This window comes from Haliotis cracherodii, unplaced genomic scaffold (genome assembly GCF_022045235.1).
Source record: "Haliotis cracherodii isolate W230 unplaced genomic scaffold, xgHalCrac1.p SCAF_17, whole genome shotgun sequence".
Lineage (NCBI taxonomy): Eukaryota > Metazoa > Mollusca > Gastropoda > Lepetellida > Haliotidae > Haliotis > Haliotis cracherodii.
In genome coordinates, this window is record NW_027266272.1 from 10,177,506 (window position 1) to 10,205,501 (window position 27,996).

The 27,996-nt window shown below is 40.9% G+C and overlaps 2 protein-coding genes across 2 annotated transcripts; both read right to left on the bottom strand.

The window, feature by feature from the left end:
* Positions 1 to 205: 205 nt before the first annotated feature.
* On the bottom strand, positions 206 to 2,741 carry LOC139465167 (neurogenic protein mastermind-like). Its single transcript, XM_071246856.1, has 3 exons — positions 2,701 to 2,741; positions 2,353 to 2,384; positions 206 to 1,644 (listed from the first exon to the last, which is right to left on the bottom strand). Exons 1-3 carry the CDS (start codon positions 2,739 to 2,741, stop codon positions 206 to 208), a joined length of 1,512 nt encoding a protein of 503 aa, XP_071102957.1.
* Positions 2,742 to 5,530: 2,789 nt separating this feature from the next.
* On the bottom strand, positions 5,531 to 12,650 carry LOC139464804 (mucin-2-like). Its single transcript, XM_071246312.1, has 5 exons — positions 12,635 to 12,650; positions 12,170 to 12,217; positions 7,448 to 11,425; positions 6,249 to 6,791; positions 5,531 to 5,625 (listed from the first exon to the last, which is right to left on the bottom strand). The coding sequence occupies exons 1-5, from the start codon at positions 12,648 to 12,650 to the stop codon at positions 5,531 to 5,533; spliced, it is 4,680 nt and encodes a 1,559-aa protein (XP_071102413.1).
* Between the last annotated feature and the right edge of the window lie 15,346 nt (positions 12,651 to 27,996).

Genomic DNA, 27,996 nt, shown 5'->3' on the forward strand with positions numbered 1-27,996 from the left:
GTACATCATCACCCAAATATGAAACAAGAGCATTATACTGCAAAGATATTAATTAAAATACATTTATTAGGTTTCCTTAGTCGTTTCACACGCCATTAATATATAACCCACACATGAATGAATATATGCGCAACTGCAAAATGTGATTTTGAAAGTCAACTCGCACTTGTAGTGATGCAACTATACCATGACAAAAGTTCTCCCATCACATGCTGTTGAACAGTAAAGACTCCATCATTCGACTCTGGCGTTGTTGTTGCTGCATGATATTCATAACCGCTAAGTCAGCAAACTGGCTTTGTCCTGGAGATGATGGTGGAATAGGTTGACCAGGAAGACCTGGAATAGCTGGACCTCCAAACGGTGACTGACCTGGCACTGACATACCCAGATCGGGTACGAGTGCTTGCAATACGTTAGATGGATTCAATCCTGGTGCAGAGATTGCAATTGGACTGCCACCTAGTGCATTTGTCAGTCCTTGTAGGAAATTGGGTGGTGCTTGTTGTTGTTGCTGTTGCTGCTGCTGTTGTTGTTGTTGACCCTGGTTGAATCCTTGAAACTGTTGTTGTTGCTGCTGCTGTTGAATATTATTTGGTCTTTGCTGTTGCTGTTGTTGTTGCTGCTGTTGAATATTATTTGGTCTTTGCTGTTGCGGTTGCTGCTGTGGAGGAAAATCTGGTCTACCTTGGAAGCGTTGCTGTTGTTGTTGCTGTTGTCCAAAGTTTGGCCCACCCTGAAATTGCTGCTGTCTTTGCTGTTGTACGAAGTCAGGTCTTTGTTGTTGCTGCTGCTGCTGCTGTTGCTGCTGCACAGGGTTTGGTCCTCCTTGGAACTGTCGTTGCTGCTGCTGCTGTTGTTGCTGCTGCACAGGGTTTGGTCCTCCTTGGAACTGTTGCTGCTGTTGTTGCTGTTGTTGACCACCGAAAAGGTTGTTTCCTGTTGAGGGGTTCCCTGGTTGTTGTGGAGGCTGTGGCGGCGGTGGGGGTCCAAACATATTTCCACCCGGGGGCCCGGGGGCCAGGGGTAGGTTTAGTGGACCAGGGCCACTGGGGAGTAAATCAAAACGCGGAGCGACGCTAGGAGGACCACCTTGAGGAAGAGAAGGTGGATCAGGACCAAACGGAGGCGGACCATTGTTTTGCCTGGTCAATGCTGGTGAAGGTGGTCCTCCACCAGATAAGCCTAAACTTGGAGAACCCCCCAGTAAAGTTGCAATATTATTCGTGGGTGGTTGATTTGGATTATCAAACGGGGAACTGTTTGAAGTTGATAATGAGCCAAACAGATCAGCTATGCTCCCGGAACTCCCGGAACTCCCGGAACTCCCTGGACTACCTGGACTCCCGGGACCAGAATTTCCACCAAACAAGTTGTTTGTAGGGGCGGGGGCTGGCGAGGGGGGATTAGGAGGAGAAGTGGGAGGGCCACCAAGGCCACCTCTTCTTGGAACTCCTTCGAACCCAGGGGGAACAATTGGCCCGGTACCGCCACCTGCTGAATCGAATATTCCTCCTGCGTTATTTCCAGCATTCTGATTGGTGCCGCGGTTCCTGTTATTGGGAACGATTATGATGACGTTGCGATCATTGTTGCGACTTTCTCTGCTTCTGTTCCTGTTCCTGTTTCTTCTGCGTCTTCTTCCTGAAATAAGTGAGTTTGATTAACACCGTTTTGTACAGTTTTGCAGTTATAGCACTGCGTGTCTACAGGATATGTGAGTGAGTGAGTTGGGGTTAACGCCGATTTTAACAGTATTACATTTATATCGCGGCGTGTCAGCTTTATGTGGGAGGAACGCCCGAAGTGATGCAGGTCTCAGACGTTTACCACTTCGGTGAAACCCACGAGCACGGGTATGGTGCTGACAAACCTCGAAACATAATCGGGGCGAACTGGTATTCGAACCCACAATCATAGGTTTGTGGTTTGCCCAAGGGACTCAACCCTGAAGAGCGAATCACGAATCTGCTCCTAAGACGACTTGGCCACCCATGCCCCCACAGGATATGTGAGGAAAACCAATAGTGATTGTTGGAATCATTTACCAGTTCGGTGAAATTGACGAGTTCGGGTATTGTTTGTTTGTTGGTTTCTTTGTTTGTTGTTTGACGCTGTATTCAGCCATATTCCAGCTATATCTGTAACTAATCGAGTCTTGACCAAACAATCCAGTGATTGATGTCACGAGCATTGATCTATGCAATTGGGATACGATGACATTCATCATTTTTGACATTTGGATTTATGATCTATTGCTCAATTTATGATATTGTTCAATATTTTAGGTCAACACAGAATTGACATACATGTACTTAACTTGTCAACCAGTTGACGCTCCTTACCTTCTACCCCTGAGGATGATCACTGCCTTGGCAGTCTTTCTGCCAGCAAAATAAGTACATTTACTACCAACCATACAGAGCTCCCATGAAATAACTTAGATTGAGAAATGTTTGTGATTGAGTATAAATTAAGGTATCAATCTTTAAGATTAGCTCTGTTACTTTGTAACCTAAACATATATAATCACAATCCTTATAAATTCATGCTTAACAGTGTCACTAAAATTGGAAAGGAGCTGAAGATGCTAGTCGGCAGATGAACACGTAAAAATGTTGACGTATTTTCCATTTTGTAAGACTATCAGTCAAGCGTAGTGAGTGAACAGCTTGACACGTAAACAACGGTTGACCTCACCGGTGACGCGTGACGATGCCGACGTTCAAGTTGGCTGTCATTGTCGTTATCCTGAGGATTATTCACAGAAGCCAAATTCTATACCGTGGTACATCTTATGCCATTCGAAGTGGTTCTTGTCGGAACATTTTTAAATGAACAGGTTACACAAAAGTGAAAAATGTCAATTCCGTGCGTGAATTCACTGCGTAATCTAGTAATGGTACGTTCTCTGTACCACATTGTTTTATCAAGCTTCTTATTTAAAAATTTAATAAAATGAAAAACGATAAAAAAAACAAAATAGTTGCTATTCATTATAACCTAGATCAGTCCGAACAAAATTAGTTTTATCTCTGCAATATCGTATCCTTGTTACGGTCGAATTGTTAAATGAAATAAATTACCTGATCAAAACTAAGAATTCCCTTTTCACGAAGATTGTCAAAACGTTTTCATCTAGAATTACTCAGGCCATATCATCAATGAATGTTTCATTGAAAATGACGTGAGACAAAAACAATTGGCCATTTCCTTGAAATTGTCCACAAAATGTTACAAAACATTTTTAATTACAAGGAAGGTTTCACGCTGATCACGAACATATCATAGCTGAATATCTAGACGAAAACAATGCCAAAGTAAGGTTATGCTGACGTTTCTGTTGATGTTTCTGGATTCCATTTGCCCGCCCTGCATTGAAGAGACATTTGCACGCGACAGCCGATCGAGGGAAGAAATTCCATTGTGGGCGATTCGTTAAATAAATAATAGCGACAAAACAATTTTCATAATCATAAGAATTCTCTGCTAAATTTGTGTCCGAATCCGAATACATCAGAAACATGTAATGCTGAAAGTTGAGCGTATCCTGACCCACTGTGACACACGTCACAAACAAATGCAAAGGCAAGTCAATTGTTCACTTGAAAAAAAACCACGGGAACATGTGGATTTGCATAAGAAAAAAACATGTAGCCCTCGTTAGCTAATCATTGCTGAACATAAATTGCATTTATAACGTTACATTGTCAAAGTGCTTGACCCTAAATACCGCATTGATGATGTGTTGCTGTTACACACAGGAAACCTCTATGCTGGCAGACAGAAAGATCAGGAAACTCAAGAAGAGGCTAAGACCTAAAAAGAATTCCGATTGTCATGTTTTTTTATATATGTGTAACGTAACAAACAAAGCAATATTTTAAAATAAAAATTTAAAAAAAGACGCTGTAGATCGTACCCTCCCTTTATATCAGTTGACATATATTTACATATAAACGTTCATACGTATATGTGCGCCTTTAAATATATCAGCATGCACTGTTTGCTATTGCTATATACTCTGCAAAAAAGAAACACAAAGTAGTCAATATCTGAGTGTTGCCAAAATCCATGCAAACTTCATACCAAAATTGAATTGGTCATTTCTGCATGGATTGGGAGTGATTTGTGTTGAAAGAATAAAGCACTGCAGAAAGTGAACAGCGAAAACCTGCCACGACTGCCGGAAACCCAACCAACAACGCCTCCGCACAGTGAGGAACGCGCTGAAGGTATTCGCGCTTGAGGCCCATTTCGAGGTGTCTTTCTGTCGGACTTGCATCGTCGGCTACGACGTCAATGGTGTCAAGGACACAGGGTATTGCCACAACTGCGATGGAGACAAGTGTAGTTTCATGTTTTATGCTTCGTCGTGCGGATGGTGGACTTACGTTATGCACGAAACTGCATACAGGAAGTGGACAGATTTGGTGGTGGTAGTGTGATGATGTGGGCGAAAATCTCCTACACTGATAGAACAGACTTGGTGCATGTTCCGGGGAATTCAACAGCACAACGTCACAAGGAGACATTCTTTAGTCCCATCATGCAATGAGAGACGTAATTTCCCAACAAGACAACACCCGACCTCACACGACAATGCTGACAACAGCCTTTTTCAGGAATCACAACATCCAGGTTCTGCCATGACCCTCTAGGTCTCAAGAATGAAACCTAGTCGAACAGTTATGGGATGTACTGGATCACCGACTGCGAGCACGTCAGCAACAACGACAGAACCTCCGACAGCTGGCACAAGGACTGCAGACTGAGTGAGTGAACATTACCCGGGCCACGATTAGGGATCTAATTGCTTCCATAGGACGACGATACCAGTCAGTTCTGGACTCTAATGATGGCCATACAAGATATTGAGAACAGATGACCTCATCTTGAAAATCTACTGTTCCATGTGTGTCATATGGAACCTGTGTCAATGACAATGATGTGTGCCAATTTTCAACGATTACCATCAGTTGATTAATTATGATATGACTATACGTCTAAAATCACTTTTGCGTTTCTTTTTTTCCAGAGTACATATCGGAAAAACGTAACACGAATTTCATATCCTAATATTTCTTCAATCAGGTTCAACAGATTTGAAATTGTTATTTATTGGTTGTTGTTGTTGATGATGATGTTGTTGTTGTTTTTTCTTATGCATATGATACGCATACTCTTTCACCAGCAGTGACATGATGCATTTGTATGACGTCACAAATTGAGGAACAGGTTCACACAGTACACAACGTCATCTCCTTAAACGTTTGAATGATGAAGCAGTCACCATACATCACCTTGCAACTTGCAGGTGTGTCTGTGTGTGTGTGTGTGTGTGTGTGTGTCTGTGTGTGTCTGTGTGTGTGTGCAGTTGTACAAAAATATAGTGTAAACCAAAGTCATTTTCCTAATGGTTGGACCAACGTTTCCAACTTTGGAAACTGCATGCATAACGTTTAGAAAGTTATAAGGATGGATATCATAATGCAATCTTATATCTTCCAGGTTTGTCAAATAAAACTTGTCAAATGATCTGCATAAGCATCATGACATCCCCCGGGGTGCGTCCTTGGGTCATTCCTTGGTATGGAGCCTCCTGCGGGTAGTGCTGAGACGGGGCTGCGGAGAGAAGAAACGTAGAGTTATTGCCAACACAGTACATATCTCGCCCACAATAGATTCCAAGCACCCATGCCAATATTAAATATAGAAACATGAACATTGATACAATAATATCAAGCATCATCACTTCAGACCATTTAATACAAGTGACACAAAAAATGTAATCACGAAAACGTTAATATTAGTACAACCCCGTGTATTGTTAGCAAGTATTACCACAATCATAAGAATTCTCTTCTAAAAGCAGAATCCATTGTACGATTCTGACAATATCATGATGATATGTTCATGATTCACTATCCATTAGTGATGACACCAGGTGTTCGCGAAAAGGTTTGCATGTCCCCCCCCCCCCCCCCCCCCCCTGCCACGCCATACAGCTTTAAAGTAATAGCATCATACATACTGTAATTGTTAATTGTAAGAACCAGTGAACCACCACACACATTATTTTCAAAAACCATCACACATTATGTAAATGTCATTGCATGAGTTGACTTCGATCAATTAAGTCGCTTCTTACGGGGAAAATGGTTCCTGGAGACAAAGTCGAACCCGGACTTCCCAGAGGTGAAAGAAAATGGTAACTAATTAGGGAAAATGTATTAGGAAAGCATTACCCAAATGTTGCTGGTTTTGGTAATATGGGTCGATGTTCTGTCTCCCTTCGTTGACAGGTGAAGCATGGTGACCGCCAACATTCATGTTTTGCTTTTGTTCCTGGTTATAGGCTTCCTGCATTGCCATTTGCTGTTGCCGCATGTATTGTTGTTGTTGCTGCTGCTGCTGCTGCTGTTGATGCTGTTGTTGTTGCTGAAGAAGGTGTTGTTGCTGCTGGTTCCTTTGGTAATGATTATCAGCATGCTGATGACGCCCACTTTGACTATTGGTCACAATAGGTTTAGTGATGTATGTCTCCGATTCTGGGTCGTAAACAGTTTGCACTTGTGCCTTCTGGAAATCATTGTTTGTGTATCTCCGGTTCGAGGATTGCCTATTTCGTGGATTGGAGTTGGATGATGCCAGTGTTTCCTGTTGATACTGTTGCAGTTTGGAGGCGCGAGGATTGGCAGACTGTAGGACAGGTTGTCTTCTGGAGTGTGTGTCGGGTGGATGCATTTCGTTTGCCTTGAAGCCAGCACGGTTTTGCACAGGACGCACATCTGGAGTTGAAATATTTGTATTATTCTTAGCATGAATACGTTTCACTACGATTGAACGAGTGCGTTTGGTTAAACGCCATTGTCAACCGTATTGCAGCCATATCACGGCTTGTCAGCTTAATCTGGCAAGAAGGCCTGAAGTGATGCAAGTCTCGGACTTTTACCTTTTTGAATTGGTTGACAGGCATTACTTAGAAGTTGACGGATGGCAAAGTAGAGACAATTTATGGATACAAACTTCTTTAATACTGTTAAAGCGACGTTTCGGTGTAGATCCTTAAACCATTGTCAAGCAAAACTGCTTAACAACGGTATAAGGATATATACCGAAACGTCGCCTTTACAGTATCAAAGTTGTTATCCATAAATTGTCTCTACTTTGTTTTGTTTTTTAGTGAAACCCACGACACGGGTATATTGCTGACTGCACGATTAAGAGGTACAAGTCACAGCGATATGTGGCGCGTTAGACGTATTCACTATGAAAATATATAATATGCACAAATACATGTATACAATGGTATCAGTACCTGGTGAAGACAGAATAATTATTGACTTGATCAAAACAGATTAATGAAGAATTTCAGCTGTGTTCATATGCACGACAAGGTCAGTTGGGCAGCTGGGGGATAAAGTGTAAGAAAGAGTTTACTTACTCGACTGGCCTATGGTAAGCTGGTCAGCGGGGGGCGTGTGTCTATTAGCCTGGCCCATGCTATACGCACGATGGCTTTCAGAACCAGTTGCGATGCCAGCATGAGGATCATGCTGCCTCAGCATCCCTCCATAAACGTCAGGAAACGGTTCGTTACCATGGTTATGTGATGGAACATTACTGATCCTTCCTTCACGTCGCCTAATGCTCGCTCTCGTTCGCCCAACTGTCTGGAAATTATGTTCTATCCCGGAAGGTCTGCCTATGTCGATATAGGGAGATGAAGGTTCTTGTGAGGGATGCCTTGAATAATGACCTCCAGGATACAGTTGACTCGAAGATAAATGGGATCTTTTAGTTTCAAATGATGTCCCGTTTGACTTTGAGTTGCTATTCGTGCTGTCATCTGTGGCTGCACCCTCTTCAACGCTGGGATCTCTGCGCCTGTTTTCTGTCGTCGGAATGCCAGGTTGGCTGCTAAAGATTGAGGTCATCGATCTTGGGCTGGAGACTCGTGGTCCTCGTGCTGAAGCTCCTTGCCCTATGCTATCGTGGGAAACTCTATAGCCTCCCTTAGCTCTTCTTCCGGGTGAGGAGTTTGCAGGAATTACACGTGTCTGGAGCATGTTGTTCCTCTGCATATTTCTCAAAGATATGGTTCTTGTATGTCCATGTGAAGGCTCACCATACACTGTTGGTTCAGAGACCCCCTCTGGAATGTGCACGTCCTGTATAATATGTCCAGAATTCTGTACTGGTGGAATTTCCGTTTGTGTGTATTTGTGAGCAGTGAGCATTCTGTTTGAGTTATGGTCAATGATATCCGATGAACTTAAAGATGGCCGAATTTCAGGCTCTGCCATGACATCTGGTTTCTGATATATGTCTCGTCCCCCTTGATCCTGTATTCTATGATGTACTAGGAACTCTGCAACGGCATGACCATTATTAGGGATATTTTCTCCTGCGCTGAGAATTTCCGGTTCCGGTTCTGGTTCCGCTTCCGCCTCCGGCTCTGGTTCAGCTTCTGGTTCAGACATCACGTCCGATTCTCCAACTTCATATGTTTGGATATCAATGCCACCATGAACATGAACTGCAGACTGTTTAGTGTCTTGTAGACCATTTGCTGCTGCTTCACTTGGAAATACACCTCCTAACCTTTCTTCTTTGGGTATTTTGGTTTTGAAAGATATCTGAATGTCACTCAGATGAATTGTCTTGGGAGTTGACAGTTCTAGCATTTGAACAGGTTCAACATGTGCAGGCACAATTGTGTCAGGAATTGGTCGTTCGTGATTAGCGTAGTTTGATTTTTGTTCCTTGGACGTACGTATTATAGACTTGATAAGGGCTGTTATATTTGTTTGTCCCATAGTTATAATATCTTGGTATGTCGGTTGCATATTATTACCAGTGTCTAGGCTTAACGGAGAATATGTTGTTGTAGGTCGTTGCCTGGGTGTTTTAGTTGTTGTAATTGTTGTGACTGCTACTTGTAGTCGTGGGTCAAGCGTTTTCTTAGATTTATTATTTCCTATCTGCATCCTAGGAGAATTTTTCACATTTTTCCTCATATTAATTTTAACATTAATCCCACCGTGAACAGTTCCAGGGCTACCTCCTCGGAGTCTGCGGGAAGTGGCAAGAATGTGTTCCAATTTCCTTTCAAAAACATCTAAGTTTTTACTTGAGTTGAGACCATGAATATTTTCTTGCAAAGAACTCATAAAATTACTCATATTAAGTTTGTTTTTACTCTTGTGTTTAGGTGTGTCTTGGATAGGTACAATCTGAGTTGTTGGTGTCTGAGTCGTGGTCAACAGGAACTTCCTTTGTTTGACACGTTTTGGCATTCTTCGCTTCTGTGGTCTTATGAGGACAGACAGAATCCTAGGCAACTGCGTTGTCGGGGGAACTGTCGTAGTCGGAGAAGTTGCTGTAGTGGTTGTTGTTCTGGGAGTGACAGTAGTTGGGACTTTATTCTTTCCTTTCTTCGTTCTTGCCCTTGCCATATGTTTTAACTTAGCAAAAACATCACGATTGAATACGTTGACCTTTGATTTGATTTTATGAATTCTCGTTTTAACAACTGGTGTTTCAGTTGTCGGTGTTTCATTCATTGTTGTGGCTATCTCTTGTATTTCTATAGGTTCTTTTTGGAACTTGCTAGTCGAGTTGGTAAGAAATTTCTTTTGCTGAAGATCAAGTATAGGAGCTACCGTTGTCGTTGATATGCCTTGTGTAGCTACTTTTGTCGTAGTAGGTGTGACCTTGTTTATCTTCATTTGTAGCAGGAGCAGCAGATCATTGACAGACAAAGAATCAGCACTTTTGGTTTTTAGAGTATTGATATCAAGTGCAGCTGATGTTTTTGTAAATGGAATCCTCGTGCTTGCCTGGGTTAATCCAACATTAGGCTTTGAAATTACCTGGCTTGTCATGTCACTGTTTGATGGAGTTGTGGTCATTGGATTTATGGCTTCATCTATTCTACCCACACTGGGGACAGGGGTTGTGTTTTTTCTGTGATGTTCGACACGGTGATACCCCATCTTTCGATACGTACTCAACAGTTTTACTCTTTTCTTATTACTTTCCCTTAACATTCGTAGCAGCTTATCTCTGGACGGGGGATTTTTGAAAGGTCGATTTTTCGAGCTTATTTTTTTGTGTGAATATTTTGAAAGCAAAGACATCCTTGGTAAAAAAGGAGACGGTGTATTTTTAGGAGCCCTTGTAAGGGATCCAGTTTTTATGTTAATGTCATTTGTTTTCTTAACAGCTCTTTCAAATACATGTGTTGAAGTCGGTAGTCCCATAGTTGAAGTAGTGTTTGTTGTCACAGTTACTGGTGGTGCGGTAATTGGTTTCATTGAAGTTGTAACTGCTGTAGATGTAGTTATAAATGTTGTGGTTGAAGTTTGAGAAATGGTAGTAGGCGTTGTAGTGGTCACCGTTGCAGTAGATGTTGAGGGTTTATCAGTATTTATGAACGTAGCAACTTTTTGTGTTGTGAATTTTGAAATACTTTTTTCGGAAGTTGCAACGGGAATAAGTTTTCTTGCTTCCTCTATCGGTATGTTATAATTTGTTGTGAGAAGGTTAAGGAAATCTGCCATGGTTAAATCCTGCCGCATTGAGCCAAATATATCATCTAGATTTGGGCTACCGTTAGCTTGCTGTATTTTTGTAATCGTGGTTTGATCTATTACAAGATTTGATGTTGGTTCCACGGATACAATGGTGGCTGGAGGGAATGCCTTGACAGATGCTCTGGCTGCATCTTTCTCAACCATTGTAATACGTGTAGTACTTGTCTCTGGCAAAGGTGTACTTGTACTTCTACTGATGGTAGTGGCTACCGTTGTAGGTTCAGTGACAGGAACTTGGCCTGTTGATTCTGATAATGACCACGGTTTCACCTGTTCATCTGCTTCACTGTGCGATAGTCTGGAGGACGACAAAAGAGAGTTCAGGTTTTTAGTTAAAAACTGTTGAATGCTATTAAACGTGTTATCAAGTCTTTTCTCTGCAATTCGGGCTTTATCCATGGTGGTCATTTCTGTCACAATATTTTCAGGAGTCGGCAAGATAGTTTCTGAGAGCGTTATTTCAGTTATTGGATAGTGAGTTGATGTTTCTCTTGAATATATCTTTGTGGTCAGAGGTTCTTCTGTTGATCCCGTCACCATTTGCCTTCTCGGACGCCTACGCCTTAATCTGTCAGATGCCTTAGACATTATCTTAGGAACCCAAGTAGGTGTTTGTCTTGTAGAAGGCAAGTTTGGCGTTCGCCTAGGATCATGGCCATTTCTAGGTCTACGCGATTGATATGGTTCGGTAGACGTGATTCTCATTCGTGTTCGTCTTCTTGTAGATACCAACGATGGTCGTGTTACCTCTGTAACCAACACTGGAGTGACTGTAGTTGTCATTGCCACTGGTGTTTCGGTACTCAGAGTCTTCTTCAGAACATCTGGAAGATGAAATATAATTAAATCTTATCAGTAGGTTGGTTGGTTGGTTGGTTGGTTGTTTAATGCCGTACTCAGCAATATTCCAGCTATTTGACGGCGGTCTCTAAATAATCGAGTAATGGACCAGACAATCCAGTGATTAATATCAAGAGCATCGACCTACGCAATTGAGATCGATGACATGCATCAACCAAGTCCGCGAGCCTGACTCCCCGTTCCCGTTAGTCGCCTCTTCCGACAAGCATAGTCACCTTTTACGGCAATTATGGGTTGCTGAAGACCTACATGTATTCTACCCCGGAATCTTTACGGGTCCGTAATGTAAACGATTTCACACGGTGTAACAGAAACTGCTTCAGGGTGTCAAGGTTTGCCATAAGGATGATAATTTTTTGTTTAAAAATTGTTCATTAGCACATTTGAGTTAGTAAGATTTATTGTCACTTTGTGCAGTATTTAGTTACATCACTGCTTGTCAGCTGAATGTGGACGGAACACTTACAGCGAAAGCAAGCCTAGAATGTTACCACTTTGGATAAACCAACGAGCATGTTATGTTGTACGAGGAATCATTATCCTACAAACCCACGACAAGCGAATCTTGACATGATTGCGAACTCTGCATGAGAAATTGCTGTGCCTTTAACTGCCGGAACGCCATAACCCACCTTCGTCCTTGTACCATTAGAATGTTTTCGTTTGATTTTTCGCAGGTCTACTGCACATGGTCATAAAGTGCTTACCTTTCAAAGGGCCTGCCACTCCTGCCATCTTTGCCATTTTCATTACATCTGTAATAACAATGACTTATTGTAATTCCTAACGAAATTGTCTTGAAATTTCCTCGCATTAATTTCATTTATAATGATTGATAAGAGCCACCCACTGTCACATTATATTCCACAAAGATGTCATTTACAAGGAAATGATTACCCAACTATATGGATGATAGCAATGCTAGAAGCAGCCTATTTGAGATTAACCATTATATTCGTTAAGGTTATTTCGGAGGTGGGGGAAGGGTGGCCTGAATTTTTGTTTATGACACATTTTTTTATCGCTTTAGGACATACATGAGTTAAATATTCCATTAGGCCCACTTAGATCATGTTTCAGAGGAGATTTGTTTCAATTATTTTCAGGAACTCTATTTTCGTCCTAGAATATCAAATGGTCAGCCAATTAGGGTGAAAATGTCTTGATAATACCTTCTAATGAGAACATTTTTTCTGCTGCGCCTTCACCTGAAATGAAACATATTGCCCTTATATTCAATAAGACTAGTCACAACCCAGTGTATGTGCATTATGTTAGTTACTTCAAAGGGGTGACTTTTAAACTACACTCGTTTACAATTAGTAGGGTCATGTCAGAAAGTGCTTAAGTTACAGATACACAGTGTCCCTGTTCAAAGGCTTGACCCGCACATTAGACAAGGTTATGCGTACAGTTAGGAGATATACGTTCTCTGTTTTCAGATTTGGGTGTTATTGAGTATTCGATGCCCGGAAATTTCAATTGGAACCGACGGCGTTCGTCGACAATGTTAAACACCAACGTTTTCACCCTCTCTCTACGTGAACTCTTACAGTTGTGAGGCGGAATACTTGAGGGAAAGATTAGATGCCACAACAAAATAACACAATTCGGTAATTACTGAATCCGTCTGGTTAGCAGGATTTGTAAAAAGAATTCAGCGAAATTATTGTAACAAAATTCTGAAAAAAGTTAATGTTGATTAATGTGGTATCAATTTCGCCAAGCCGAATGACACGTGTTTTTCAAATTCGGGATTAAGAAAACGTGTAGCTTATCAAAAAAGTATTCAACCAGTCAGATTTCAACTCACACTCCCATTCATTATAAATTTCAATATATACCTTGTTCACCTGTTGCTGCTTACAGAGTATTGCCGCGTAGTATGAAAATAAATATATTTGAAATCATTTTTTTTTAAAAAGAAATTGAAATCAGACATTATAATGATGATTGAAATGTATTGTTTCATCCGGGGAATATTGTGTATTTGAAAGCAAACCTGAAATTGACTGTTCAAAAACAGGAATATGTATTGTTTATGTTAGAGATTTACTGAACCCAATTTGAACCCTCTACAGCAGCTAACAGGAACAAGGGAGGTAATCCAAGGGTTCTCACCTTATGTTTCGGTTCTTCATGCAATTTGCAGTTGTCACCCTTCAAAACAAATTCACGACTTCCGCAAATCGTCTTAGCCGTAGATTATATTACATTCGAGTGTCACGTGGTGCCGTGAATAATATGCTTGGGCACAAGGCTTTGACAGCTTTGACTAGTTCTGCTAAATGCAATTTATGTCAGATATGAATTTATACATGATAATGTGCAAAGGTGGACGGTAAACACATGGTCATTTCATAAATACGGGATGTTAAATTCATTTTTTAATGTACGATGTACGATTAATTTTCAAGTATGATATTTATAATTACGAGTATTTTAAAGTGTGGTATGTACGAGAATTTTCAAGTGTGGTATGTACAAGAATTTTTAAGTGTGGGATGTACGAGGATTTTCAAGTGTGGGATGTACAAGAATTTTCAAGTGTGGGATCTACGAGAGTTTTCAAGTGTGATATGTACGAGTATTTTCAAGTGTGGTATGTACGAGAATTTTCAAGTGTGGGATGAAAGAGTATTTTCAAGTGTCGGATGAAAGAGTATTTTCAAGTGTGGTATGTACGAGTATTTTCAAGTGTGGTATGTACGAGAATTTTCAAGTGTGGTATGTACGAGTATTTTCAAATGTGGTATGTACGAGTACTTTCAAGTGTGTGATTTACGAGTATTTTCAAGTGTGGTATGTACAAGTATTTTCAAGCGTGGGATGTACGAGTATTTTCAAGTGAGGTAGGTACGAGAATTTTCAAGTGTGGGATGTACGAGAATTTTCAAGTGTGGTATGTACGAGTATTTTCAAATGTGTGATATACGAGTATTGTCAAGTGTGGTATGTACATGTACAAGTATTTTCAAGTGTGGTACGTGCGGGTATTGTGTTAACTGTGGGATGTATATGATGTAATAATAATCGAGTATGTTCGAAGTGTGCTATGTACGAGTTTTTAACAGTATTGCAGTTATATCACGGCGTGTCAGCTCAATGTGGGAGGAAAATACCGAAGTGATGTAGGTCTCAGACGTTTAACACTTCGGAGAACCCCAGGAGCACGGGTATGATGCTGACAAACCTAGAAACATAATCGAGGCGAACCGGGATTCGAACCCACAATCATAGGTTTCCGGCGTGCCCAAGGGACGCAACTCGGCACAGTGAATCGCGGCGCCTTAGACGACTCTTGATATACAGAAATTGGATGCACAAGTATTTTCAAGTATGGGATGAACGAGTTACTGTGAGGTATGAAATCCAGGAGTAGATTCATGTATGGGGTATAGAAATATGATTACGCATGAAAGAATGAGAAGTAAGAAAAACGATCTTGGTCAAATTAAACGTTCGAGGTAACAAAGTTTTCACTGCTAAAGAAAAGGTATTGCAGGCAGTCGTGATAAAAAATATCAATAGAGAACAATAGGTCGAACAATATTAAACAATATCACCTAACATTGCACGAATAATCTTGTAATACTCATGCTTGCATTACAGTTATTCTTGAAATCCCTTCATTACCTAGCTAAATCGCTTCATCACCTAGAATATAACATAATATGTTAAACATGACCTACTTTGTGCGTCTGATGACGCCAGTATCGCCAGGACAACCAGTGCTACAATCAAGGTACGGGACCACATTGCCGACCCTGTTGGAACAACGAGATACAGTGAGTGAGTGAGTGAGTGAGTGAGTTTGGTTCTGCAATAATCCACGTCTATCTTGTCAGGGAACAACCAGAATGGGATTTATACATTTGCCAATTTGTTAATCGAACCTGGAGCTTCGACGTGACACCTCAACACTTTTATCATTAGGCTGCCTCCACTTTCAACAATGGTACTGCATGTTTATATTAGAAAACGACGTCAGTGTGTGGTGACCGAAGCTTAACCACAGACACATTATATATCATATACAGATATATGTCCCATTATTTAAATCATCTATCCTGGACCAGATAATCAAGTGATTGATATCATGAGCATCGATTCACACAATTAGGATACGATGACATGCAATCAAACAAGTCGCCTTACCACACAATTCCATTAGTCGCCTTTTGCGACAAGCATGGATTGCTGGGGACCTGCATTCGTACCTCGAATACCCGCGGGTAACATGACATATCCTTGTGTCGTGGTTTATTGGCACCCGTAATTGATATGCGTTTACATGTAATGACAGAAAATGCAGTCTTTACCTGTAAATGCTTCAGACTGCATACATTTTGAACGTGTATAACGTTTCAAAGTGCACACAATGGCACCCTATACATTCACGTTGACATGTCATACCGTTCCTTTGAGATACACCGTTTATAAAAAGCATGGCAAAGAAAGTATACTGTTCCAAGTTTGATGGTGGCTAAAATGATACAAACTAGAAATGGCTATTCGATGGTGATGTATTTGATATGAGCATCATAGTTGTGTTTCGGACCTCAAGTTGAAGTCTTTCGGCAACTGTTTTCAGCCCAGTAACATATTGATAACGTTTGTAATGTTTTGGTAATTTTTAAGTGTAGACTTTCTTTTGCCCGGCAGTTTAAAACATATTGAAATTGAAAGCAGTGTCATGCATATGTCTTTCATCATATTTCAAATACATCAACGACCACTCTTCAGCCATATTCGTCCTCGATTCAAATGAATATTGGCGTGTTCTGTATACGCCTCTTTGAACAGGATTTCAGTTAGATCAGAATAAATCAGCTTGATGTGGGGGAAAGCTCTGCGACGTTTACCACTTTGGTGAAACTTACGACCACGGGTATGGTGCTGACAAACAATAAAACCTAACTAGAGCGAGTCGGGATTCGAACCCACGATTATAGTTTTTTTGTACATCAACGCGAGACAACCCTGCACAGCAAATTGATGCGCCTTAGACAACTAGGCCACCCGTGTCCCCGAAATCAATATGAATATATCAAATATGCTCCATACTTACTTTGAACACTTCAGGCTAAGTACCCAACCCTCCTTCTCATAGAGGTACGTGTCTTCGCCACATTAAATTCAGCTGAGGACAACGCCCTTCCCACGATGATATCACGAGCCTGCATAGTCGTTAAACTGCCAGGGATGATGCCACATTGTCGTGTCTCTCATTGTAGCACTGTTCCTGGCATGGAGTATCAACATGACATCATGTCTCGCCGGACACTTGTGGGTACTCTGTGACGGAGAGTCTGTCGTGACTAATGGCCAGATAACAATGCCTAGTTATGTTAAACATATATTCAGATCCTCAGACACGTCACTGATTATATCAGCTGTGTCTTCACTTTAGCTATAATGCACTGTTCCAGATATTGCATCAACATGGTACTTCATTCATACTTACGTAGCTACATGCAAACATCTATACACGCACGCACGCACACACGCACGCACCATCAAACATAAACGCGCATACATTTACACACATAACATAAAATACATACATACATACATACATACATACATACATACATACATACATACATACATACATACATACATACATACATACATACATACACACGTTTCCGGAATAGCAGGGTCCAGACGGAGGGGGTTTAACTGTTTCACTGTAATGTTAAATGTGCACGACAATGAATGTATGTTTGTAACACTGCCAAACATATTGGCTGAGTCTATATTGTGAATTCCACCATGAATTTGGAATTTACTCGATTTTGATTGGTCAATCAGAGGCTATCACAATAACACCCCCCCCCCCCCCCCCCCTAGGCATACTTCAAAAACTATATCTACAGTTCCAGGTTACAAAATGCACAGATGCGGTTACTACAATATTCAAAGGATGTGTGGAAATACATTTCGTGCAGGAAAACACGATAGAAATCAACAAAGGGAATGTATTTACGTTTTGGAGACAACAGAGAGCTTGGAATTTTGGCGCTTTTTGACGTCATATCTCTTGCGTCACAATGAGCGGTATGACGTCATAATGGTGACGCCCTATGTAGAGCGAAAGCCTTGCAAAGCTTGCTTTGTTTTCTTTAGGGATATCCACCTCATGTTAGCTTACCAAGTTGCCGTGCTTATATGCTTTCAGTGCCTGTCATATGTTCGAGTGAAGTATTACGGTGTAAACAAACTGCTTGAGTATATTCAGATCGATAACCCACTCAAAACACTGAACTCAACACATGCCGCTTCACTCAGTATATTTGCTAAAACAAAGAGTTCGCGTTTTATTTAGTCATGGTAGAATGGAGATAAACATATTGTGTTTTCAATGTAGAGCTAGGCTAGGCGCTAAATTTAACATTTGAAACCTCACGCTGCGCGTTCGGGTCCAAATTCAATTTAGCGTGGTTACCTAGCTCTACATTGAAAACACAGTGCGTTTATCTCCTAATTTAATACTAAATAAAGAATAGTGTGTGTCAGTGTCGTCAGCTGACCACTATTTGTGACATGATGAAGTTTCGGAGCGACAAGGATCTGAGACGTTTCCACTGATGTGAAAGCAATAAGTACTGACATTGTAAGCATCATAACTGAGGCGTATTATAGTTCTTTGTAACATTCTACTTCAATGTAGCATTGTAGTTCATTGTAGCATGATGGTTCATTATAGTTCATTATGGCATCACAGCATTGTGGTTCATTATAACATAGCATAGGTCATTGTAGGATTATGTTTATTGTGGAACGGTGTTTCATGGTAGCATTATTCGTTCATTGTAGAATGATGGGTCATTGTCTTCGGGTGTTTCATGGTAGCATTATTCGTTCATTGTAGAATGATAGGTCATTGTGTTACGGTGTTTCATTGGAGCATTATTCGTTCATTGTAGAATTATGGGTCATTGTGGTTCGGTGTTTCATGGTAGCATTATTGGTTCATTGTAGAATGATGGGTCATTGTGGTTCGGTGTTTCATGGTAGCATTATTCGTTCATTGTAGAATAATGGGTCATTGTGTTACGATGTTTCATTGGAGCATTATTCGTTCATTGTAGAAATATGGGTCATTGTGGTTCGGTGTTTCATGGTAGCATTATTCGTTCATTGTAGAATTATGGGTCATTGTGTTTCGGTGTTTCATGGTAGCATTATTCGTTCATTGTAGAATTATGGGTCATTGTCTTACGATGTTTCATGGTAGCATTATTCGTTCATTGTAGAATTATGGGTCATTGTGGTTCGGTGTTTCATGGTAACATTATTCGTTCATTGTAGAATTATGGGTCATTGTGTTTCGGTGTTTCATGGTAGCATTATTTGTTCATTGAAGAATTATGGGTCATTGTGGTTCGGTGTTTCATGGTAGCATTATTCGTTCATTGTAGAATTATGGGTCATTGTCTTACGGTGTTTCATGGTAGCATTATTCGTTCATTGTGGTTCGGTGTTTCATGGTAGCATTATTCGTTCATTGTAGAATTATGGGTCATTGTGGTTTCAGTGTTTCATGGTAGCATTATTCGTTCATTGTAGAATTATGGGTCATTGTGGTTCGGTGTTTCATGGTAGCATTATTCGTTCATTGTAGAATTATGGGTCATTGTGGTTCTGTGTTTCATGGTAGCATTATTCGTTCATTGTAGAATGATGGGTCCTTGTGTTACGGTGTTCCATTGGAGCATTATTCGTTCATTGTAGCATTGTGGTTCATTGTTCACGTAGCTTATTGTGGTTTATTACAGGACTATTGTTCATTATAGTTCAGCATTGTGGTTTCTTGTAGCGTCATGGACCATTGCTGTGTTTTTGTTCATTGTACATGTAGCATTGCATTTCACTATAGTCTTACAATTCATGATGGCATTTTCATTCGTTGTAGTATTATGTATCATTATAACATTGTGGATCATTGTAGCATTGTGGTTCATTGTAAGGTAATTGTTAATTATGGTTCACCGTAGTATTTTGGTTCATGGTAACATCATAAACTGGGCGGCAAAAGAAAGTACAGGTCGAGTTCCATGATCGATAAAAAAATAACAAGAAGAGATTTTGTTGTGAATTATAATATAATCTAAGGAGGGGGAACAAATGATTGATCAACCACAGTTTGAATGAAATTGTGCAATCACAGGTAATGTAAGCTCAAGGTAAACAATGGTGGGGTAAGAAATTTCATTTTCAAAAAATTGTCAGACACACTACAAGTTCATTATCGACACAGTTGCCTTCAATAGCGTGTATGACCTCCAGCTGTCTCAATGCATGCTGTGATACGCCGCCTCATCGATGACGTCAGTCTTCTGATGAAGTGGACTGGAATCCGTTGCCACTCGTCTCTCAGGGCTTGCTGCAATTCTTGTCTATTGACGGGAGGCTGATGGCGTGCTCTAATCTGTCTGTCAAGATGGTCCCACAGATGTTCAATAGGATTCATATCGGGTGAGTGGACAGGCCAGGGCAAAACGTCAACGTTCTGCTGGTTTAGAAACTTCCGAGTCAGTCTTGCAGTATGGGGCCCGGAATTGTTGTGTTGAAACAATGTCCCCTGCTGTTAGTTATTGTAAGAACGAAAGCACAACTGGCTGCAACACTTGGTGTCTGTATTGCACAGCGTTCAGGTTTCCCTGTATAATCACCAAATCAGTCTTCTGATCTCCAGAAATACCGCCCCACACCATGACACCTCCCCCGCCGAATGGATGGACCTCTCGAATACACACCGGAGCCAAACGTTCCCCTCTGTGTCTATAAACTCGTTCTCTGCCGTCATTTCGAAACAAGTTAAACCGACTTTCATCAGTAAACAGCACTCGACGCCAATTTCTCACTTGCCAGCGTCGAACCTGCCTCGCCCATCGCAGTCTCAGGCGTCGATGTTGAGCAGTCAGTACCACAAGTAAGATCTATTTACTGTCTTTGGTGATAATTTATACAGAAATAAAGATTTTTTTCGAAATAAAAAGGGGGGGTGGGGGGTGCGCACCTTTTTTACCATACCGATTGTTTTAGATGTTGAGATCCTACTGTCCTCTGGTGTACACATAGCCATCCAATGAACAACATCCCTTGTTAAGTGGCCACATCACATTCGGTTTATTGAATGAACCTACTTTTTGTGATTAAGTGAGTAATTGAAGAAATCCATTTTAATATCAAGAATGTTGATTGGCTTCAAAAAGTGATGTGTTATCCGCAGATTATTGCTGTGTGTAGCATGAGACACTATTGACATATGCGCTCATAAAATCATTGAATCAATCAGGAATATTACAGCTATATGACGGCGGTCTGTAAGTAATCGAGTAATGGACCAATAAATTCTGTGATTGACAACATGAGCATCGATCCACGCAATTGGGATACAATGACAAACATCAACCAAGTCAGCGAGCCTGGTAAAAACGGTTAGTCGCCTCTTACGACAAGCAGTATGTAGCCTTTTACAGAAATTATGGGTTGCTGAAGACCTATTCCACCCCGGATCTTCACGGGTCTTTAAGGACTTGTTCTTCCCCGAGAGCCGCACTGGGTAGAAATGAAGGACCAGTCTGAAGGCAACGGCTGTTTACTATATCCATGGCAGTGAGGTGGTCCAGTGGTTGAAGCGTTAGCCCGTCGCACTAAAGACCCGGTTCGAGTCTTCATATGGGTACAAGGTATGACAACAGTTTAGACTTTTTACAGCAAGCATGGGTTGCTGAATACCTCTTCTATCCCGGATCTTCACGGGTCTGTCTCATTGTAGCATTATCGTTCGTTCTAGCAGTATAATTCATTATAGTTAATTGTGGTTCATTTCAGCAATATAGTTCATTATAGCATTGTGGTTCAGTGTAAGTCATTATAGCTTCCTACCTTATTGTAGTGCATTGTAGTATTATGGTTCTTGTTTTCTGCAAAATCTGCAAATCAGACTGAGACACATTGAACATTTAGCTACCTCTCGCCGAGTTCAACCAGTATAAAGCATGCCAATAGTCACTCGCGAACTTTCTATGGTATCTAAAGAGAATGAGTATAGTATTATCTATGTTCAGGTCGTGTGACCCAATGTCAGGTTTATTTCAAATATTCTTCATACCGACATGATGATATTATGTCCGCTTCCTTCTTCAGTCCGCTGGACGGGTTGTCTGATTGTAGAAGGCCATGTCTTTCTTCTTTACAAGTGCAATGGACTTCATCAATATACTCTGAAAAACAAACGTGTCTGTGTCCAAATGAGCCAATGAAAAATTATATTATGATATTATGGATAGTGTTGTCGATGCGCTAAGCTAATCTCATAAACTTATAATTGGTCTCACGATCCGATAAATAGTCAAATGAATAGTCACCTAGCAGGAACTTCTTTCGCAATTATTGAATTACGTTCACAATACGTTTAGATAGTTGTTTTTTCGATGTGTGGGTGTTTCTGAAGACAAGCATATGCTAAACGTTCACTCACACTACGGTGCTCATATGCGGTTTCTGAAATAAAGCGACAAAACAATTCCGTATCCAGTAGAAATCTCTACATAAAACAAAGTCGATTGTACGATTCCGACTTAATCATATGCCTGTGTTTATGAATCACTAACAAATAGTGATGATAACACTAGACGTTCGCGAAAAAGTGAGCGTAACCTGCCCCACAGTTGGCACAAACACATGCAAAGGCAAGTCAATCTTTCATCTAAAAAACACACGGGAACATATGGTACAAGTTAAGATAGGGAATTGCATCGGACATCATTTTTGTCACTGATGCGTCAAATTTGGAAATGTCATCCACATGTCTACCATAAAACATTGTGAAAGCTTTACTGAGGCCTTGAATGTTTTACAATTGGCAAACAACTTCTGAGGAAGAGTCGTAGGACGCTCCTTGAAATCTTGGTAGAAATTGCATTCCCGAGTGATCTTTGAAGTTGTAAAATGTGAACAACAAAGGCTGGAGCTGCTAGAATATTGCTCGACATGAAGGGAAAATTTAAATCATCCCTCTTGTCATACAGCCTTTTGGAGAGTGTTTTGCCACTCTGAATCTTTATGCACAGAAGTGGTTTAAGCGTTCGCTCGTCACGCCGAGGACCCTGGTTCGATTCCCGACATGGGCACAATGCGTGAAGCCCATTTCTGGTGTCCCCCGCCGTGATATTGCTGGAATATTGCTAAAAGCGGCGTAAAACCATACTCACTCACTCACTCACTTATGCACTGATCTTTATAGGAAACAGATGCGGCGATCTCGCTGGTCTCCTTTGTTTCTAGTTCAGGTGGGTAAATCAGTTAAAGGGAATTGGCTATTTCGTATTGAACTACAACGGATCATCGCTTTACCTGAAACTTAATTTAAACTTCTTGGCCAATCCAAGTAGAAACTCCGATTCCTATGCATAAACAAACAGATCCGCAAGAAGGGGAATACAATGGGTGCCCATGGGGATGCCTAAATGTACTGCTTGCCGAAATGTCTTATCCCCAAATATTACGCAGAGTCATCAGTGAGGTAGTCCAGCATTTTACATATTTGAAAGTTCATTCATTCATTCATTCATTCATTCATTCATTCATTCATTCGTTCTTTCATTGGTCTTAAATATCGAATATTTCAATAATGACATCATATGATAAATATTATATTTCCCTGTGTTTCTGTATCGCATATATCGATATTACGAAAAAAACATGTGTATTATTCTCTCCAAATGCTCCCATAATACGATTATTTATTTGTACATACTAAGGATACGAAAAAGAGTGAGCTAATAATCTCTGTGGTAGGATAATTTTGTTGACAGCTCTTGATTGGAAAGTGCTAAACATTTTGGGGAGATTTTATGCAAACAATACAAGACGTTTGCGAACACCTGGTCTCATTACTGATTCCCATTTTCATCACTATTTCTACTTTTTACGCTACTGATTATCTCTAGCATTGGCGTTTTAAAATGACACAAACAAGATTGTATGTGTTTGGTCAGGGAGAAGACAGATACAATAACCCATCTAAATATTCCTTGGGCTAGCATGTAAAATATAGTGTTAATTTATGGAAAACATGTAATAATGGGGAGCTTCATGTTTGGTAGGATAAGAAGCGCGACAGTGGGAATCAGACTTAATCATAACATTATATAAATATTAAAGGGGTTTCCTTTTTTGAAAATAAATTACATTTGAAGGGAATCACAGGGCTCAAACGTAGGTAATAATATTTACAAGCTTCTTTGAAGCATCACTATCTGCATTCATATTTGGCCATTTCTGGCGATATTGCGATAATGAAATATACATCATCTTAAGAACTGATGCGGTGATACTTTACATCAACGTGTTTTTACCATACCGATTGTTTCAGAAGTTGAGATCCTACTGTCCTATCGTGTACACGTACCCATCCAATGAACAACATCCCTTGTTAAGTGGCCATATCACATTCGGTTGATTGAATGAACCTACTTTTTGTGATTAAGTGAGTAATTGAAGCAATCCATTTTAATATCAAGAATGTTGATTGACTTCAAAAAGACATGTGTTATCTGCAGAATAGTGTTGTGTGTAGAATGAGTCTCTATTGACATATGCGCTCATAAAATCATTGAATTAATCAGGAATATTCCAGCTATATGACGACGCTATGTAATTAATCGAGTCTGGACCAGAGAATCCCGTGATTAACATCATGAGCATCGATCCACGCAACTGGGATACAACGAAGTCACCCGATCCCATTAGTCGTCTCTTACGACAAGAATAGTCGCCTCTTACAAGCATGGGTTGCTGAAGATCAACTCTAACCCGGACCTTTATTGTAGATAAATAAGTAGACGCGTTGGTCAATTAGTTTAACCATCTGCTTCTGTTCCATGGTTTTGTATATTTGTTTACGAATTTCGAATTTGTTGTTAAACACTTGTCACAGATGTCACTGAGTGACCAGCTCCCCCCCCCCCCCCCACGATGAGACTGTCAGATAGGCCACTTGTGCCTACGCACGATCATCATTAGGCTGCTTGTTGTAACGACCTATTCTTCCCCTACAGCCGCACTGGGTCGAAATTAAGGAAACAGACAACCCAGTCTGAAGGGAACGGCCGTTTACTATATCCATGGCAATGTTGTTGTCCAGTGGTTGACGAGTTAGTCCGTCACACTAAAGACCCGGGTTCGAGTCTTCATATGGGTACAAGGAGTGAAAACAGTTTATGTTGTGTTTATTACTTGAATATTACTAAAAACACAAGCTGAAGATATCCCGTCATCTGAAAGTTCAGTTTAGGTACTACACGTCCAGGAAAGTATAGGCCGTGAGTGTGTGTGTGTGCGTGCGTGCTTGCGTGAGTGTGTGCGTGTGTGCGTGTACGTGCGTGTGTTTCTGTGTTTGCGTGAGTGAATTTTACGCCGCTTTTAATATTATTCCAGCAATAAAAAGGTTGTGGATACCAATAGTAAACTTCATAAACCAAACCCCGGACTACGGCGCGATGATCGAACGCTTGAACCACTTGGCTAACCCACCGCTCGGAACATATCAGGCACATCACGTCATATCAGCTTAATGCTGGAAAGCTCGTAGTGATGCGGGTCTTGGGCGTTTTCCACTTTCGTGACATCCATGAGCATTGGTATGACAAACCAAGTGTCTGGTGTACCCATGCAAATGAGTGTCATCGAAGTGGTAATCTGAAAGAATCTGGGGCTCGAACCCATGATCATAGAATTCTTGAACACTTAAAGGACGACAGGGCTCTCCGTGTACCCATGCACAAGCAGCGGGAGACAGAAACTGGGAGAAACTGGATCACAAAGCTTTTCAATCACAAACCAAGAGAGGTTGCTTGTTCAACACCAACCAGAGGCGAATATGAACTTCAAGGAATGCACTCGATAGAATTATGTAAATGGACAATTAATCATGTAATGTTTCACAAAGCTGCCTATCTCGGATATCAGCGAGGAGTCACTTGGTATATATGTCGCATTCATCACTTTACTTGAAAGATGAAACACACACACCCCTCCGCCCTGCTCGCTTCGCCTCCATCCATATTCATGCCACTGTTCTATAACAATGTTATTGAGATCACACTACAACCTTGACGAGGGCGCATTGTTTTATTAATGCAGTATTTACACCACAGTAACCGACATGATATTATCTATGTTTCAAGAAAATATATGATAGGAATAACATTATCATCTGTTGCGACAAGAAAATATATAAGGTCAACGCCAGAGAATACCCAGTCTCGATTATCCAAGGAAGCCGATTCCAGTGGGCGTGAAAGGCAAACAAGCGGTAACGATTACATGAAAGGATCACTGACAATCATTGATGACATCAGTGAGTGAGTGAGTGAGTATGGTTTTAGCAATATTCCAGCAATATAACGGCGGGGTACACCAGAAATGGGCTTCACACATTGAACCCATGTCGGGAATCGAACCCGGGTCTTCGGCGTGACGAGCAAACGCTTTAACCACTAGGCTACCCGACCGCCCCTGATGACATCAGGTGTTTGCGAAAAGGGTAAGACAATGTATAACATAACGCACTGTAATGTGTTCATTATTTTAGATTTGGAACACAGGATATAATATTTGGGTATTGCAATCAATACATCCCGTTAACTGAGACTTGGAAGACAGGATGTAATTTAAATGTATCGTAATAAAAACATCATGGTGAGAGTTGATTACAGTGCGTGATATTAGCGTACTGTAAGATATACATCACGTTGGGGACTTAATTTCGCATTGTATCACGGCGATTCAGGTATTATAATATGGCAACTCAAGATTGCGGGCTCGAAATGGACTCAGCTGCAGCGATATTAACGCTACGCATATCTTATTTGTTTGTTTTTGTTTGTTTCTTGTTTGACACTGTAAGTAATCGAGTTTGGACCAGACAATCCAGTGATTGATATCATGAGCATCGATCCACGCAATTGGGATCGATGACATGCATCAACCAAGTCAGCGAGCCTCACCATCAGATCCCGTTAGTCGCCTCTTACAACAAGCATAGTCATCATTTACGGCAAGCATGGGTTGCTGGAGACCTATTCTACCCCGGATCTTCACGGGCCTAAGCATAGCTTAACTTTGACATAGTCTTAATACAGTTGTGAAATTATGTTTAGCGATGCCCGGGTAAAAAAAACTAAGAGTCGTGATTGTGAGCTGACCCATGTCATCGAGGCACAGTGACAGTCATCGGGACGGTCATGCACAGGTGAAAGACCTCTTGTGGCGGGTGCTACATTCAATGCCCTAATGCTTGTGAAGTAGAGCTGATTGATGAGGGACGTGACGCCAAGCCGGTTTTCCTGCCAGCAGAATCTGTAGGTACAAACAGGTATTCGATTATAACATAGTCTTTGTGTTCAAGCAGGAATAGATATGAAATTGTGTAACAATCGCTGTCTATGAAACTTAAATTGAGGATTTTTTAAAGTATTGAAGTCTTGAAGCTATGTAAATATCCAGCACACACACAAATACACGCACGCACGCACGCACGCACGCACGCACGCACGCACGCATGTAATGTAAATGTCCATTTCGCGGATATCCCTGCGAGATGTTTCGCAAATTATTCACAACTTCTCCGTTCAATAGCTAGAACATATCCGCTGAAAATCCACAACTTCTCCATGTAATATCTGCAACTTCTCCTTGGAATATCCGCAACTCTTGGAATATCCGCAACCTCTCCTTGGAATATCCGCAACTTCTCCGTGGAATACCCGCAACTTCTCCTTTGATTATCTGAAACTTCTCCTTTGAATATCCGCAACTTTTCCGTGGAATATCTGCAACTTCTCCTTTGAATATCTGCAACTTCTCCGTTGAATATCTGCAACTTTTCCATGGAATATCCGCAATTTCTCCGTGGAATATCCGCAATGACTGCGTGAAATATCTGCAACTTCTCTGTGAGATATACACAATATCTCCGTGGAATATCTGCAATGTCTGCGTGAAATATCCGCAACTTCTCCTTTGAATTATATCAGCAACTTCTCCGTGGAATATCCGCAATGACTGCGTGAAATATCTGCAACTTCTCCGTGAGATATACACAATATCTCCGTGGAATATCTGCAATGTTTGCGTGAAATATCCGCAACTTCACCTTGGAATTATATCAGCAACATCTCCGTGGAATATCCGCAATGTCTCCGTGAAATATCCGCATCTTCTCCGTGAAATATCCGCAACTTCTCCGCGAACTTCAGCTCGCAATATCCGCAACTTCTCCACGGATTATATATTGCAGAACACGATAAAAAACGTTTACGTTGTAGTGTATGTGTGTTGTATGAACGATATATACATAACACTATTCGGATACATGTATCACCAGCTCCTTTAAACAACCTTAACGAAAACGACCACCCATTCAAGTCAGATCCAATGAGTAACATACATGTTTCTATATTAAATTCATATTCAGTGAACTCGGAAAAAAACTCGAATCGGCCGCATGTCGCTC

Coding starts and splice junctions, on each gene's coding strand:
- LOC139465167 (XM_071246856.1), bottom strand. CDS start 2,741: ATGACAGCCAACTTGAACGTCGGCATCGTCACGCGTCACCG. Junction 2,385..2,700: donor GGCATCGTCACGCGTCACCG/GTGAGGTCAACC, acceptor TTTTGCTGGCAG/AAAGACTGCCAAGGCAGTGA. Junction 1,645..2,352: donor GGCAGTGATCATCCTCAGGG/GTAGAAGGTAAG, acceptor CACTTATTTCAG/GAAGAAGACGCAGAAGAAAC.
- LOC139464804 (XM_071246312.1), bottom strand. Junction 6,792..7,447: donor GCTTACCATAGGCCAGTCGA/GTAAGTAAACTC, acceptor TTTCAACTCCAG/ATGTGCGTCCTGTGCAAAAC. Junction 5,626..6,248: donor CCAAAACCAGCAACATTTGG/GTAATGCTTTCC, acceptor TTCTCTCCGCAG/CCCCGTCTCAGCACTACCCG.